Source organism: Manis pentadactyla, chromosome 3 (assembly GCF_030020395.1).
Source record: "Manis pentadactyla isolate mManPen7 chromosome 3, mManPen7.hap1, whole genome shotgun sequence".
NCBI lineage: Eukaryota > Metazoa > Chordata > Mammalia > Pholidota > Manidae > Manis > Manis pentadactyla.
The window spans coordinates 135382961-135400246 of NC_080021.1; the positions used below are offsets into that span (position 1 = coordinate 135382961).

The 17286-nt window shown below is 47.0% G+C and overlaps 1 protein-coding gene across 5 annotated transcripts in view; it reads left to right on the forward strand.

Annotated features, from left to right (window-relative positions):
* PTCH1 (patched 1) overlaps positions 1-17286 on the forward strand; it is a 65933-nt gene that overhangs the window by 23755 nt on the left and 24892 nt on the right. For 3 of the 5 annotated variants that reach the window (XM_036904376.2, XM_036904375.2, XM_036904378.2), the window contains exons 3-12: positions 4018-4207; positions 6767-6836; positions 6939-7030; positions 8404-8602; positions 8900-9021; positions 9774-9921; positions 10704-10835; positions 11231-11386; positions 12006-12104; positions 12559-12684. In XM_036904376.2, the coding sequence (XP_036760271.2) occupies positions 4018-4207; positions 6767-6836; positions 6939-7030; positions 8404-8602; positions 8900-9021; positions 9774-9921; positions 10704-10835; positions 11231-11386; positions 12006-12104; positions 12559-12684 (1334 nt within the window). The remainder of the gene's footprint in view (positions 1-4017; positions 4208-6766; positions 6837-6938; positions 7031-8403; positions 8603-8899; positions 9022-9773; positions 9922-10703; positions 10836-11230; positions 11387-12005; positions 12105-12558; positions 12685-17286) is intronic. The other 2 variants (XM_057498492.1, XM_057498493.1) reach the window with 2 other exon arrangements.

Below are 17286 nucleotides of genomic sequence, written 5' to 3' on the forward strand. Positions count from 1 at the left end.
GGGTCTTGTCCCAGATCTCAGTGCAGCAAGAGGCAGGGCTGGGATCCAGAACCCAGGTCTTCTGACCCTCATTCTTCCCCTTGTCTAGCCATGCAGTGCAGCTTGCCCCAACTTGATGGGGTGAGGGGAGCAAGCAAAATATTTATAAATACGTAAATAGTGCCTGTGACAGGGCTTTGCATATAAAAGTATATATTAGACTTTTCACACATGAGTACACAAGGCTGTTGTGTGTCCTGGGATGACATTTCTCCTGAGCCTTGTTCAAGAAGATGGGCTGTCATTCTCTTGTTAGAGCTGCTGCATTGTCAGAAGGAAAGGAATATGAGAGGACTTCAGAATATGATGGGAGGGCAGATTATTTTTGCACTGAGCTCGCTTTCAATTCAGATCCCCACCAAGTAGCTTTCACTTTTTTTTGGTCACAGGGAAGTATTTAATTATCTGTGTTCATTGTGGGAAACTTAAGAAATTGCGATAAGCCCCAAGCACAGAAATGGGTAAATATTATCCATAAATCAGCACACAGCAGTAACGGCTGTTCACACCATTGTAGTGTACCTGCATCTACATTACAGATACTGGATCTTACAGTTCATTCTGCATAGTGATCAGAAATGTCTATGCAATATTTCATGAACATTAGATTATTTTTTAAATAATAAGGAAGAACTTTGACCTTGAAAATGGCAAAGAGAAGAGCGAAAACCATTTACCCAGAGCACACCTGTTTGAATCACCTGACATGGGTTCTTTGGGGCTTCCTGAAAGCAGAGCTTCACCCTGGTGCATGGTAAGGAAGACTACCAAGATAAGGAACAGCTCTGGGCTACCCTTCAGCTGGGGTTTAGGAGAGGCATTTGCTGGGGTAGCAAAAGTCAGGCAAGTCCATAAAATCGCTCTGCCCAGAGGGTTTTCTGTTTCTGGTAGGTAGGTGCGGAGCGCCATGGGTGGTATGAATGTCGTGAAGCTTGTGACACAGCTGTACCCGAGCAGGGACTGAATCTACCATTGCAACTGTGTGGATGATGTAATTACGGCCTCACCAAGTTCCAGCCATGCTCACCTCCCTTCTCTCCTGGAGCAATCCTAACCTAAGGGCTCTGAACTGCTGGTTCCTCCACCCAGAACACTGTTCCTCCAGCCTTTCAAAGTCAGTACAAACAATGCTTCTGCTTAGGTCTTCTTCCCTGGCAGCTCTGTCTGACGTGGCCTTCCTTTTCCCCACCACCCAGGAACTCACAAGTCTTCAGCATCTTCATTTCTCCCATCGCACTTGTTCTAATGAGCATGATTGTCTGTTGCCTGTTTGCTTCACTGGCCAGCAAGCCTCTTGGAGCCAAGAACTTGCTGGTCTCACTCGCCATAGCACCCCATTGCTTAGCATGTGACATGCACCCCCCAAATGCTCACTGGGTGAATGAATTGTATTACGACTACCTGTCAAATACAGTGAATGTCAACTAAGCTTTTTTTAAGTTACTGAATAGTTTTGCAACAACATTCATACTTCGTTAAAAATAAGATGAAATGGTATGTAAAATACATCCATGTAACATGTCATGATAAATGGAATTCACAGTACTCAAGATTGGAGGGCAGCTTGGGGGGTTGAGGAAACTTGAGAATTAACGGTCTTACTTCCAACTGCTTGAGCTACTTAGGATGATCATCTTGGTTGAAACTGGTGTCACATTAGCAAAACACTCGTATTTGTCACTAGAACAAAGAGAAGGAAGAGCAAAAGGTTTTCAAGTTTCAGAGACAGATACACACTTCTGTTAAAATATATGCACTTATTTCAATAGACATCTTTAAAATATCTAAAAAGGTGACACTGGGGCCCTGAGGTACAGTTGGTAGCTTGCAGGCAGTAGCACCCTTTCTGAAAGTCCCCGGATGAAGACTCGGTCCACCATGAGGCTGGCCTGGAGGAGTGTCGGGAGTTCTCGCCTTGCATGTGCTGTCCATGTTGTGTGCGCTCCTCTTGGGTCATCACCTCGATGGTCGTAGTTACTGGCAGCTGCTCTGCTCAGGGCGGGTGGGCAGGGTCTGTGGTCCTATCTCGCTGTTTGTTTGTTTTAACTTCATGGTTTTAATTCACCTAAAGTTTTAAGCTTCAGTAAAGGAAGTGTGACTTCATAGGCAGAATGAGAAATCATGTGCTATGCCAATGCTTGAGAAAGGCAGGTGGAAATAGAAAAGGTCTATATGTGTGGGCTTTGATACCATACAGCCAGAAAAGATTGGGTTGAGCTTTTTTTCCAAATGGCTGTTTGGAGCTCCTTGATGTGCAGCTCTGTAGCTTTTCAGAAGTGATTGCTAGACTAATAACTGGCTTTTTAGACTACAGTACCTTTTCTATCTTCAGAGAATGCTCATTGAACCTGTATCAGGTCACTAGCTAATTGCTGGAAATAATGCATGGGGTCTCCTGCCGAGAGGAGCCAGAGCCTGCCTGCAGGCAACTTCAGCAGAGCCTCAGGAGAAGTTGGTGTGGCTGTGATGTAAATTAATCCTGTTACAAATTGTTCCCCACCCCCACCCCCACATTTGCCTCCTCCTCTCCCCTGCCACACTTAAAGTGTGTTCCACTCACCACCTCATGGAGTTCCAGGTGGCCTTGGCCATCTGTGTGAACCTGTGCAGATGACCCTGCCAGTGTGCGAATCTGGGCTAGTTTCCTAATGAGGGCGTTATTTGCTTTTTGGCATGCCCCCTTGTTTATAAAATATGCCAAGAGAACTAAACAGCCCACCATTCCCAGTACTTATTTACTTGCGCAAACCAAATGTTTATGTCCTTGACTACTAAACTTGAAAAAGGGTTTCTCCTCATGGGAAAGCATATGATGATCTCTAAAGAATCTTTCTAAACTGTAGCTGAAGGCTTGCTTTTCAATAAACAGTCCAATGATCAGTAACTTTGGAAACTATTCAGACTCCCATGCTGACCTTGGAGTATGTGTGGTGGTGGTGGCGGGGCAGGGGGGTGGGGAGGGGCTCTAGGATCCCCTCTTGGCTACCCCTTCCCCTGCAGCCCTTTCCCCTTGACCGAATTGAATCAAAGCACCCTCTTGGGTTCTCCCTGGACTGCTGGGTTCCCACACACCTGGCCTTTTTGGGAAATGAAGCTCACTTCCTGCCACCCCTCCCACTCAGGTGCAGGATTTTGAGCTTGGCTTGTTCTAAAACCATAAATGAAATATACAACCTAGGACCTGAGGGAAGAATGCAGGACAAAAACACAGTTTGCAGTGCCAACCTGCCCCTTGTGCTTCAAGCCTGTCTACTGGAGAGCTGGCATAGGGGCAGGGGTTCTGGCCTCCACAGCTGGTCAGACTCACCTGGGCAGCTTTCTAAACAAGGGTTGCCTGCTCCCAGGCAGCTCAACCTGGCTCCTGTGTTTTCTGAACGCTGCCCAGGTACGTCTGACAGAGCCAGGTCCCGGGACTCCACCGGCTAATACATTTCTCACTCACGTGGGATTTCCCAGTGTGCCTCTGATGGGAATCACATGAGTTGTCTTCTGGCAAGTTTTGTGCTGGGCACACATTTGCCCTTTTTCCTTGTTTCTTTTTTGACAGGGGGATACATTTCCTTGTTACCTTTGCCAGACCATTAAGAGGAGTGTAAATTGAAGCCATTTATCTTGAAATGTACCATCAGGGCACATTGTTCATAACAAGTCAAAGAAATTGTATGGGGTATTCGGTCTCAGATTTCCTTCCCCTCCCCCTTTATTCCTATGGCATATTAGAAGGTGCACAAAGCAGGCATGCCTTAGGTTTGCGTGACAGGCAAGGGGGCCATTCACTGGTTCAGAGAGTACTTCCTGTGTTTGGTGAAGTTAACATTGCCAGTAATAACAATCGAGTGAATGTTAGCACCCCAACAACAGCCCCACATTTTCATGAGCAGAGTTCCCTTGCCAGGGGTCCTGCGCCTCTCATGCGGTAACGATGCAAAGTTGCAGGGAAGTCCCTGTTCTAACAACAAACTTGTACGTGTTTGTCAGTTGGTGGACGCGTAAGTCGTGAATTAAATTATACGCGCCAGAAGATTGGAGAAGAAGCTATGTTCAATCCTCAGCTCATGATTCAGACCCCGAAGGAAGAAGGTGCCGACGTCCTGACCACGGAGGCGCTACAACAGCACCTGGACTCGGCACTCCAGGCCAGCCGAGTCCACGTGTATATGTACAACAGGTAAAGTGGTGGGCAGAGACTGCTGGGGGGCTTCTTCGTTTTAGTAATTGAAGCTGCCTTGGAAACATGTCAGGAGTGTCAGTTCAGAGTCTTATAATGATGATTTTTTTTACCATCTTGATTTGTCAATAGAGTCTGGTAATGTTACTTTATAATGTGCTTCCGGTAACCGTCTTGGCGCACACTATACCCAAGTGGACATGATCCTCTGAGCCTTTTGGTTGGGCGGCTATACACCCATTCGAAGACATTTCATTGCTTAAGATATTTTTGGAAGTTACAGTTTGAATTGCCTTTAGTCAACTTAGAATGATAAAAGGAAAGAAAAAGAAGTTATGTCTGGATACTTTGTATTCACTACAGATGCTGATCATTGGTGTGTGCCATGAAGTGAACAGGGGATGAGCCACTGTGGTGAATTCCTGCTAAAGGGTGGGCAGAACAGGGCTGACTCACACACAGCTTTACAAGATATTCCCCTTCTGCCTCACCAATTTAATGATGCTGTGAACATAGTAAAAGCATAGGAAGTGTTCTGGAACAAAACCATTTTTTTTCTTTTCTATCTACACTGAGTTATTTAGGACAGGGACCAGTCTTGTACATTCTTCCATCCTAGCAGTTAGATAAGGGCAGCCACTCAGATTAACCAACTGTCTGGATCAATTAGTTTAAACTGGATATTCTCTTCCAACTGCTGAGGTGACTGCCACTGAAACCAGTTCCCAGGGAACCACTGAGTTGGCATTTACCTAATCCTCTTCCTCTTCCCCCAGGCTTGCAAACACCTCTTAACTGAGTGGCTGGCAAGTATGACTTAAGTATTTTTCACAGGAAAGGTGAGGAAGTGGCAGTGTAGAAACCTTCGGTGGCCAGGGAGAATGAGGTGAGAGAATGGACTGAAATCTGTCCTTGGCTCTGCTGTCACCTCCAGTCACCACGGCCTCCGTTTGGTTGACTCCAAGACCCAGCTAGCTGGAGACAGAATGTCTCCAAGTTTGTAAGTGGAGGCCCCGTAGTAGCCTGCATGTGGGTGTCCCAGGGCCACTGAGCATGCCCCACGCATTCTTATGTAAGACCTACCATGAGGGGGCTTGTCGCTTACGCACCTAGGGAGATGTGAGCATCTGCCCAGTGAAATTACACTCTTAGGCTGAGATGCAACCAGAGAACATTCATGCATTGGAGCAAACTTTAAAGAATACCTAGTTCAATCCATCTCATTTTTTAGGTGAGAAAACTGGGAATTACATCAACTGAAGTATTTGTCCAGGTTCAGACAGTTATTAAAGAGCAGAGGCAGATTTCAAGCCCCTTCTTTTGGCTGCAAGCCGGGTGGTTTTTCTAATACACAGACATGCCCTTCTCAAGCAAGTGTAAATGAGTTCATCCATCAAGTGATATTGAGAATCTACTCATGCTAAACAGTCTGTGCTGAAGCTGAGTGGAATTAAATGTAAGCATACACGTCTGTGGTGAGGGTGGGAGAATGGACAGATGGATGGATAACCTGGGCCCTGCTCTTGGGGGCTGGCAGTGCAGTTAGGGAAAGGACATAGGTACAGACCACAGGCAGCCCCGAGGCTCCAGGTGCCAATCAGGAGATGCGACCTGCAGTGCCCAGGGTTTGTGAAAGGAATCATTTGCAGAAGCACTCACTAGTCCAAGGAAGCTTAGAGGGAAGGTTGCATTTCAGCAGGGCTCTGAGCGATGGGTGGGAAGGGTCCACAGGGAAGAGACAAAGCCTAGACGGCTCCTCTGGGTGACCAGTGAACGAGAGAAAAAGGAGACCAGGAAAAAAGACCAGTTAGAGGGAGTTTTTATTTTTATTTTTTCTTCTCTTGGATTTCCCATCCCCACCCTTTCCAGATTTCCTCTTTTTTCTAGCTAGATTTAGTTCATATATTCAGAAACACTCTTCTGTAGATAACAGAACTCTGGTAATAGATGATAGATAATAGACATCATTGTTGATCAGTATATCTAACATCATTTCTATGGAACCAGACTGTAAAATAAAGTAGGAAACCAATCTACCTCATAAGTGTTGTTGACAGCATTCATAGTTAAGAGAGGAAAGTTCATTTTGAACACTATTGTTAATAAGGTTTTTATCTGCCAGTAGAAAATGCCTGTAATATTTTCCCTCCTGAATATATGTTAATACATTATAAGCCTTATTACTAATTAGTCCCCACTTTTTTTAATTTGCCATCATTCTACTCTGAATTATCTGCCCTGAAGTTGTTTCATTAATGTATGTAGAAAAGTAGATTTAATGGTGTAAACAAGATTATTGGGAGAACACTTAAGAAAACAAGACTTTTCAAATACTTTGGTGGCATTCATTTACATAAACACCCCACATGTTAATTACAGTTGCGTATCATCTATTCATTAAAGCAAGCTGCGGAGTCCCTTCTTGGCTAAAGCTCTGAGTTTTGACAGATACTTAAAAGTGATAGAAATTGTGGTTCTTTCTATATGTTCACCTCTTGTTTTCAACTGATATCCTTTATTATAATGAGAAATATTTGTTTCTGCTTTTTATTTTACCAGGCAATGGAAATTGGAACATTTGTGTTACAAATCTGGAGAACTTATTACAGAAACAGGTTACATGGATCAGGTATATTTTCTTTTGTTTTTGCAAAACGGTTCTCAAAAATTCTCAAAGACCGCCCCAATGTTCTGTGCCTAATGCATGGCCTATTCTTTTTAACTTGGACAGATCATAGAGTATTTATACCCTTGCTTAATTATTACACCTTTGGACTGCTTCTGGGAAGGGGCGAAGTTACAGTCTGGCACCGCCTACCTACTGTAAGTGTGTGATCTTTTTCTCTGATGTCTGTGGCTTTTAAATTCTAGAATTCTGATGTTACTCTATCATTGCTTATTCTGCTTCAGTTTTGAACAAGAAATAGAAACATTGAAATTCCATGTGCATTTTTTGAGTGAATAGTTGGGAGAGAGGGGACTTCAGCAGAGTGTTTTTCCTCTTTTCAAAAAAAAGGTTCTGTAGGCATCATTAAATTTCATTCACTTTTACCAGCCTATTTATATGCAAATAAAATGCAAATTATTTCAGAGTAGGTAGGATTTTTAACTCTTTAAGGTGGTTTTGGTTTTGCAGACCAAGCAGTTACATGGGTTCAGCTTGTTTTTTAAGAAGAGAATCTATTGTGGGAAGAATTAAATATTTTGAGTGAAAGTTGAAGACCTTCCTGTGAAGTAAAATACTAGACCTTAACTTTGGATCACATTAATCACACTGAAGGGGGAAGTCACTGTCTTTGAAGGCCATAGTAGGGGATGCATCACAGGTTAGCAGTTGGATATTATAATACACCGCATCATCTAAGGCATAATTGTTAAACGGTGTGGACATTTTCAGTTAATTATGTAAGAGTGAGTGCCTGAGTTTTTGTTTCTGCCCTAGCTTGCCCATATCTGGAAAAGCAATTTGCAGGGGCCATACCCTGACCTTCAGTGTACAGTTTTAGATGGGAAATAAGGGGTTTTGTGTTTTCTGGTTGGGAGATTCTGAATAATGACTTCAGCCTGGTTAAGCAGCTACAGTGTGGTTTGAACCACATAACAGGCAGCCAAAAGCCTTTCTGGTCTGTCAACAGCACAAATTCAAAAGTAAGTGTGGAGGGAAGTGGCCTTGATGGCGGTGATGGCAGAGGCCGCGGGGGCTCACGGGGTTGACTGCCAGGCTGTCAGAGAGAGCTTAGAAGTATGGGATTATTAAAGGTAATGGAGATCAAATGTTTTGATGGATGGCATTTACACAGCATTTATTAGGCTGGCAAGTGCTGATTTGACATGGTGATTCCCTCTTTTTTTTCTTCTTTATCTTGCCCTTAATTTTGGATTTCAGTCTTCTGCTTAGGAGCACCCTTTGGCTAATTTTGGTTTTAGGTATTAAATGCAGTGTTCTTTGATGTCTTCATTAATTCACTAGCACTCTGCTTGGCATCTTCAGTCATGAACTGTTTTCCCAACTTAGGCTTATAGACAGATAAACTGCAAAGGAGCATTCGTTTTTCATGCCAGGGTCCCAGAATGGCAGCCTTACCAAACTGCCTCGCACGCTCCAGATGTGATATTTGCCATATATGCCATCTTGTTATTTTGCTAAGAGCTTGGAAGCCTCCCTTCATTGTCTCGCCTCCTAATTTCTTTCACAGAGGTAAGCCTCCTTTGCAGTGGACAAACTTTGACCCTTTGGAATTCCTAGAAGAGTTAAAGAAAATAAACTACCAAGTGGACAGCTGGGAGGAAATGCTGAATAAGGCCGAAGTTGGTCATGGTTACATGGACCGGCCCTGCCTCAATCCGGCTGACCCAGACTGCCCCACCACGGCGCCCAACAAAAATACCAGCAGAGTGAGTACAGGCGCAGAGTCTTCTTGGGAGGGGTGCAGAAAAAACCCCAGGTGTCCCCCCTTTGGGGCTCCGCTATTTTCATTTTGAAGATTTCATTCCCAAAGAGTTTCTTTTTTGTCTGTGGAGCTGAGTTTGTTTATAGAGCTAGATTTTGCTGCACAATTTGCCATACGCCTCTCGTTAGCCTTGTTATTAATGTTCTTCTGAGACAAACAAGCCCTTAATACACTGGATTTTAACAAGGCATGTGACCTGCCTACTAATTCCCATAATTATGTGGCTGCCTTTTTATTTCAGCCTCTTGATATGGCCCTGGTTTTGAATGGTGGGTGTCACGGATTATCCAGAAAGTATATGCACTGGCAGGAGGAGCTGATCGTGGGTGGCACAGTCAAGAACAGCAGCGGGCACCTTGTCAGGTAACCTGCCCCACAGAGGGAAACCCAAGCTGTCTGTCCTCAGAACCTGCTTTGCCTCTGACGTTCACAAGTATGTTTGTATTAATACTTAACTGTTAACCCTAGCCCACCGTCTGGTGTAATAGAATATTAGGAGACATTAGCAGACCAAGCCGGCTCAAAAAAGCACCTCATAGGGAAGTTTTCTGAGCAGATCTGTCATTTTACCCAGACATGGTTAGTGACTGCAGGGTTTTAGGAGATCTGCCTGGTATTGTAGAAAATAGGGGCAAGTGTAAAGTAGGCAAGAGACACTGGTCAGAACATGCAGCCCTCACTGACAGGAGCTAAAAAACTCCATTGCAAGCTGACCAGCAGCCGACAGCTACATAGGCACTGTCCGTGCTCTGTCACGTGCTGGGCACTCCAGCTGGGGTTTCTCCCCTGGGAAAGTGTCGTCTGGGGTTTCTGCACAAGTGAGTGAGCAGTGCCCAGCTCACCAGCATATCTGGTGAAGCGATCTACTTACTCCCCTAGCCTTCCTGTTTCATTAAATAGAAACTGAGAAAGGAAATTGCCTATTAATTTAATTTTGGGGTGTATCTGTAAAAGGTTTGTAAGGTTACACTTTTAATATGGTACATCAATCTATTAAATAAAATAACCAACTAGGACCCGTTTTAATGGAAACACATGCTCGTGTGAAAGGACAGAAGGGCTGCAAGCGTGAGCTGCGTCCGGGGGTGCTGACATGCCTTCTCACCCCGCCGCAGTGCCCACGCCTTGCAGACCATGTTTCAGTTAATGACCCCCAAGCAGATGTATGAACACTTCAAGGGGTATGAGTATGTCTCACACATCAACTGGAATGAGGACAAGGCAGCGGCCATCCTGGAGGCCTGGCAGAGGATGTATGTGGAGGTAAACGGCTGGGTTCCCACACCCATCTCTGTATTGGGGTACAAGTCCGGAGTTACTACACGCTCCACTTGACCACTCTTTAAGACATCATTTTTCATTAGAATTTACATTCAGAGCAGAGTGTAAATCTGTGGACTTGGTGGGATGAAGTCCTTTTTCCTCTCCTTGATATTGAGAGTCTCCGTATCTGGGTGGTGCTAATTCTAACAGGGATGCTCTGAAATGTTTTGAGTCACCCATTGTGACTCCAGAGCTAAGGCGTAACAGTGTTTAAAAAAATAGTTGGTTAGCAAGAAAAAGTGTCTGGAAAACATTAGCAAAGCATAGACTCTGTTCACAGCTGCAGTCCCCTGGTTAGGTCACGTGACAAAGCTGGCCTTTGTCCCAAGCCATGACCTCTGCCAAGCTGCAAGTGACCTTTTAAAAGTGGCCAGCCAGTGAAGGGGGAGGGGTGCCCTTAAGAATGCGTTGTTTGGCCTGGAGGGCGCTGGTGGGCCTGCAGATTGGGTAGGATTGTGGGGAGGAGAGAGGGGCCAAGTAGAGCACTCAGAGGGCCCCTCAGTGACACTGACTGTCTCAGGCCATGTCCGCACTTGGTTAGCAGTAGCCTTCATTGTCCCAGACCCAGGGCCACTTAAGGTTAGTCTGAGTTCCAGCCCAAGTCATGTAGAGCTGTTTTTAATGCATCAGAAGAAAGTGGAGGTTGGGGGTCAGGTATGTCCCCCAAGGGTTATTGGAGCCTTAATTCCATGGGGGTCATTATCCTTGTGTTGTGACCACAGGTGGTGCATCAGAGCGTCGCTCAGAACTCCACCCAGAAGGTGCTTTCCTTCACCACGACGACCCTGGATGACATCCTCAAGTCCTTCTCTGACGTCAGTGTCATCCGGGTGGCCAGCGGCTACTTACTGATGGTAACAATCCATTCCCTTCTGCCGTGCGGGGGGTGTTGTAATGTGGTTTTTAGATTTCACCTTTCCATGACTGCTCCTGCTTTTTAACTGCTCTTAACACACGTGCATCCAAGACATAGAGCTCGGCTTCATGATGGTTTAAGAACATGGTTGTGTGAAGCGTTTTCCCATTTGCAGTTGGCCACATGGGGCCCTAGAGTTCCGTGCAATGTCTGTGATGTAGTTTTGTTGTTGGGCTTGGAAAGTTCTACCTTCAGGCCCAGGGTGATGGGTGGGGGAAAACATTAGAATCCCTCCCCATTCTAATGTTTGGCTTTTGTTTTGTGTCTCCCTCCTCCCCTCCATCCCCTTCACCCCCACTGCCGCCCCGTCCCGCCCCCTCATTCTGCGTGCAGCTTGCCTATGCCTGTTTAACCATGCTGCGCTGGGACTGCGCCAAGTCCCAGGGTGCCGTGGGGCTGGCGGGCGTCCTCTTGGTGGCGCTGTCCGTGGCTGCAGGACTGGGCCTGTGCTCACTGATCGGGATTTCCTTTAACGCTGCAACAACTCAGGTACTAAAGAAGCCATCCGTCCCCTGTTGCTCAACCAGCGCCCCCTGCCCAGGCTCAGCCCAGCTGGCCTCCTGTGTGTCCGTGTCCCTGAAGGGTCATCCAGCCTGTTCAAGTGCCATGTGTCTCGGGGCGGGTCTGTCTCTATTTGGGCCACTCAGCAGTGGTCAGAAGGTCCAAACGGGCTTCCTGATAGTAGAAAAGCTTCCCTTGTCAGTAGAGCTGAGATCACCTCAGACTCTGTGTTGGAATCACCGGAGGGCTGCTGGTCCCGCGCCTGAGGTCCTAGTTCTTCGTTCAGGCTAGGGTGGGGAATGAGCCTCACTAACCGCTTCTCAGCCATGCTGGTCTGAGGGTCGTGCTCTGAGAACCACTGCTTTAGATGAGTTACATTCCTTCTCATCTGTGTATGAACTTAAAGAAAAACCATTGTACGTGGGGCTTAGAAAGAAAACGTACAAGATCTGCTGTGGGCTGTAACTGCTCGCCTTTGGGGGTGTAACGAGTTCTTCATGAGTTTACGTAAGCTGACCTTTGGGGAGCGCCTGGGGTGGCGTTTCAAAGAGCTTCAGAGTTACTGGGACTGGACCTCACGTGCCTGACACACTCTGTCGTCCCTCAGGTTCTGCCATTTCTCGCTCTTGGTGTTGGCGTGGATGACGTTTTCCTCCTGGCACATGCGTTTAGTGAAACGGGACAGAATAAAAGAATCCCCTTTGAGGTAATAGAAAGCAGAAGAAGGAAGCTTCGGGGACAGGATCCTGTGTGCTGAAGGGCTTGTCCTTTAATTTTTCTCCATCTTGCCCAGCACATGCATTAGTCCCAAGTCAGATGACATGCTAACTGGCTCTAAATAAGTCAAGTATGTTGGAAGAATCCCAGGACACTTATTCCAAAGCCCTCTTTTGCTTCTCTGGGGTTCTCTGTCACTGAAGTCCTTACTTGAGCTTTGTGCTTGGGATAGTAATGACCGTGAGCAATGCCTAAGTATGTGGTCAGTCATGGGAGGCTTTTCAGTGCCCATGTCAGGGGCAGAGCCCAGATGCCCCTCTCATGCCCTGACTTCATTATGAACCACCAGTTGTCTTACTCTGCCATGTGTATGAACTGTCCATGTGACCCGCTCTCGAGGAACCTGCCCCGTGGCACTCAACACTGTGGTTTCTCACCCACAGGACAGGACCGGGGAGTGCCTCAAGCGCACGGGAGCCAGCGTGGCCCTCACATCCATCAGCAATGTCACAGCCTTCTTCATGGCTGCGTTGATCCCCATCCCTGCTCTGCGGGCCTTCTCCCTCCAGGTGAGTGTCCGGCTGGTTCTGCGAGCGCCTGCCTGGATGCCAAGCGCCCACATCCGCATCTATGATGTGCCGTGGTTCTACTGCACTGGTGTGAAGTAGCCTGCTGGCATCTGCGCTGCATAAGCAGTAACCCCCACACAGCCCCTGAGAACATCCCTGGGTCTTCCCTTCCTTTCAAGCCCTCTTGCCCAGGTGCCTGTGGTCTGGGTAGCCCCGGGACCTGATGCCTTCGGGGGTCACCCTTTCCTTTAGAGTTAAACCAACATGGTACCAGGGCTTCTGCATGTGGGGTCTCAGAGAGCCCCTGCTCAGATAGTCAGGAGTCCTCTGGATTCATCCACAGTGCAGCCAGCTCCTGCTTCTCATCCCCACTGAGGTTCTGTGCCAACTCCCCTCCCCTGCTGGCCACCTCAGTCTGGCATGTCACCCTCTCTGTCCCTGTCAGCAGCCCCTGCACAAGGCAGTGCATAGGGCAGCCTTTGCTGGCCTTGCAGGTGACATGCAGTCTTCCCAGACCCGGCACAAGTGCAGTTCAGACACCACAGTGTGAGGAGAGTGGCTGTGCTCTGCCTGCGGGGGCTCATCGGTGGGCCCCTTGCTTGCCACTGCTCCCAAGCAGTCTGGTCTCTCCTCTCTATTTCCTTTTGGCCCCCTACTTCCTGCTCAGGCAGCCCAAGAAAATGCAGACTTCTTCGCCCTTACTTAGCAGAACAGTTGGCCCCTTCCAGACCAGACCCATGCACATGTAGAGGCCATCAAGATGTCCTTTCAACCAAGAGCCAGTTTATAGGAATTACAGAAATGGAGGGTGCCCAGACTAGGTTTGTGGCTATGGCCTAGTCTGCTCCTGACCCCAAGCTCTGGCATTGCTCTTCAGCTGCTTGACGCTCACAGGAGTCCCGACATCGTGGAGGGTCCAGCAGGTAAAGGCCGTGTGGCCAGCTGTGACACGGTCTTCCTAAGCCCAAAGCAGTCTACAGTTTTGACATCTTAAGGATATTGTTGACATTTTGTGACTTAAATTCAAATTTACAGCTTTAGCTGTTTTCTAAGACTGAAGGAGCAATGGCTCCCCTTTATCTTCATCTCGTCCCCTTTTACTATATGATCTATGATCATGAAGGGGCCAGGGTTTTAAGGGAAACTACTTTGTAAACCTACTAATCTAACTTACTCATAATGCTTCCCTCCCTTGATCGCCAGGAGGTTCTAAGGATTGTGACAGATCATAATCTAGGTTTCTCTTTCTAGTTTGTCAACATGGTGAACTCTTTTTAGTCTTCAGGTTAGCATTTCATTTCACTAATTTCTGATGAGGATCTGAGCAACTAATCCTGCTGTGTTGGGGACACTAGACTCATTTCATATTTAGTGTCACATTTTGATATAACATGAAAAAAGATTTTGTTCCAATCACCATGGCCACCAGCTCTCCCAAAGGAATAATACTAAAAACTAAAAAAATTAAAATCTGGTTTTTTTATTATATACAAAAGTTGAAAAAGAAACAGTAAGTGAATAAATGAAATAAAGTTAAATCTGAAACTGGAAAATGAAAATACACATTTCTGCTGTGTAGATAATGCCCACGAAATTATTAGTACAGCTGAAGTTCTATGAATGCCTTTTTGCACAGGCTTCCATCCGCACGGCAGCCCGATGCCCTGTCCGCCTGCATACACAGCCGATTCTGGTACCGAGGGGTTGCCCTGGAGTCTTCAGCCACGGGGCCCTCTCTGACCGGCCTCCACTGGTTGCCTTTTCCTGCGCTGGTCCTTATCTGCGCTTCCTCACGCTCCTTGTCTTCTGCCCCCTCTCTCTCCTTTCTCCTCTCTTCTCTCAGTACACACTGATGACTCCTCAAGGCGTGCTCTCCTTTACTGATACCCCATGGTGTGGTGGTCTGGAAAGCTACATGAGTTTTCCTTATGCATTATAGAAAGGCCAGTACACTAAGTTCTCCCAAGGTAAGCCCCTTCTGGGGACAAAGTGAATACTGTTGGTTTTGCATTTCTAGGCCAAGCCACAGGAAGGTCACTTTGGAAAATTACACCCACAGCTTCCAAGAGTCCTTATTCATTAATGAAGGGCTTCCCATGACCATGGCTCATTCTCTGTCAACAAACAAAACCAAGATAAAAGAAAAGAAAGAAAAAGAAAAAAAACACAAGAAAGGAAAGAGAATGTGCCACAATTCTTACAGTAACCAGCAGAAGTCTACACTGGATCCCTTTTAAATGTTTTGACATTCGAAATTGACCATTAAGTAGCATCTCTTCCCTTCAGTGAACTGTGTTGAGTTGTAACTCTGGTTATTAGTTTGTGTTCACATTCTCAGGATGCTACAAATTAAGCATCAAAAAAAGAGAGACCTAAAGTGGTCCTGCCCAAGACCGAGCCCCTGTTCACTTAGGATTTTTCCCCATAGAACTTTTCCAATTTTGTAACCTTACCAAAATAAATAGAAGTTTTTTCCCAGAGAAACTTAGGCCTCCTTGTTGGTCTTCATCCATCTGTCCAGATGCCAGCTCTACACCAGGATGCAGCGGTACCATCTGTAATTCTTTGGGAACCAAGGCCCTGAGCTGGGTTTGCTGGTCACTGAACGGTGTGTGTTCTTCAGTGAAAACTCCCAGAACAGAAGCTTATTGTTCCAATGGGAAGAGGGCTTAGACAAGGGCCCTCTAGACAGGGTCTGCTCGTCTCTGTGCTCTGCCAGCATCTCAGCAGGGCCACCGTAAAAGCCCTGTTGGGAGCAGGACATTTCCTTCAGCTCAGTAGGTAGGATCAATTGACAGTACAGGCCGTGTCCATTGTGTCATCAGATGCTGCAGCCAGGGCACTTCTCCCTTACTGAGAAATCCTTGCTGTTTGCTCTTCCTGTTTTGGTCACTTAAGTTGTGCTCTGTCCTATTAGAACGTGTTCTCCCTGCCACGTCATGTGCCGTTTGACAGCACATTTAGGGGGGACCCCCCCACAGCTTCCTGTGATGACGAGGCTGGTGTCCCATGTGTCCCCAGCCACTGTAGGAAGCTCAGCATCCTTCCAGCCAGAGCACCTGGTCTGGGTAGATAGCTTATCCCCATCTCCGCCCTCATCCTCAGGGTCTTTTGTTCAGGCGCAGAGTCTCTGGTCAGCATCCCACTCCTGAATTCTAAACATCGGTGTAATAAAAAGAAACACTGAAAGGCTTCCACCCCCAGGGAAGCCTCCCTTAGCATCAGACCCATTCCTCTAAGCGTCTCTGTGGTCTGAGGGGTCAGAAGGGGGCCAGGTCTAACATCCCCCCGGTCTGAGGGGTCAGGGGTAGCTGGGTCTAACTTCTCCCCAGCCTCAGTTGCGCTGCGGGCTTTGACAGTGAGCCTGCGCACGGACCCCATCTCCCCGGTAACCTCGGCAGGTGCCCTTCCTCTGCACCACGGGCTCTCTGTCAGGTGATAGTGATATCTGTCCTGGTTGCTGTAGGAATGGACCGAATTGGGCATTTATTGCCTGGTTCCCCATCACTCTTCTTCTCTCCTTCTCTTCCCCCAACAGAATTTGAAGCCCAGCAGTGCTGAGTGGCTTGTACCCACAGTGTCCAGTGTCCCTTCCAGCAGGTGCAAGCCACTGGTCCCTCCCAGACACTGTCTGTCAGATTTCCTCATGGTGCGCCCTTCCTCCCTGGACCTGCCAGAGTCCTTTCTGAATCTCCATCTCCCCTGGAATCCTGTCTTGACACCCTCCCAGCCCCATGGCATCCCCATGGGCACCCCACCCACGTCCTCTGCCCCCTGAGCCGCTCTGGTGCCCTGTGCACACTCGTATGACATGTGTCAGCCTGACGTGCCCCCATGGACAGGTCTGCCTGGGTCAGTCCTGAAGAGCAGGATTTTGTCTCATTTCTCTTTGTGTCTCTAGTATCCATCTCAGTACCTCGATTTCTCTTTTTGACATACTTGTCTCACATAAGTTCTCAAGTCAGAATAGTGACTTGCTTCTTAACATAAGCCTGTCAGGCAGGTATTTAAAGTACCTATGTACATCAGAGTGGTGAGTCCATAGGTTCCTAAATTTTGGATAGAAGAGGAATTTTTGAGGCAGACTCAGAAGAGACAGGTGAGGTAATTTTTTAGTTTTGTAGATTCACAGGGAATTAGTTACTGAAAGGCCAAGTCCTCCAGGCCTCAGGCTTGCTATTCCTCCTGGGGCAGGAATCCACAATTACTGTCCAGAGTTCTCTGTGAAGCTCTCTGATCTTGTTCGATACCAGTTACCAGATCATTTTTTCTCACCCTGAGATGTTTACCCAGTTTGGGAAGGCTTTAGTCCTAAGCAGTCCTTGGAAAAGCCTCCTCAGAGTGTTTAATTTTCAAAACAAGTTTCTGATGATCCCTTTCAAATGTTACTTAGCATTCCAGTTGCATTTGTTAGCGGGTAGCTCCTTGCATGCCTGTCTGAACGGGGAGCCCTTTCAACTGTCCCCTGTTGACTTTCCCCTATTAACAGCCCAATTGTGTAATTTTTACTGGGTCAGCAGGAGATTTGCCAAAAGCACTACAGAATCAGCCCCGTGTTTATTCTGGGTTATGGAGTGACTTCTGGGTCTGTACTTATTTATT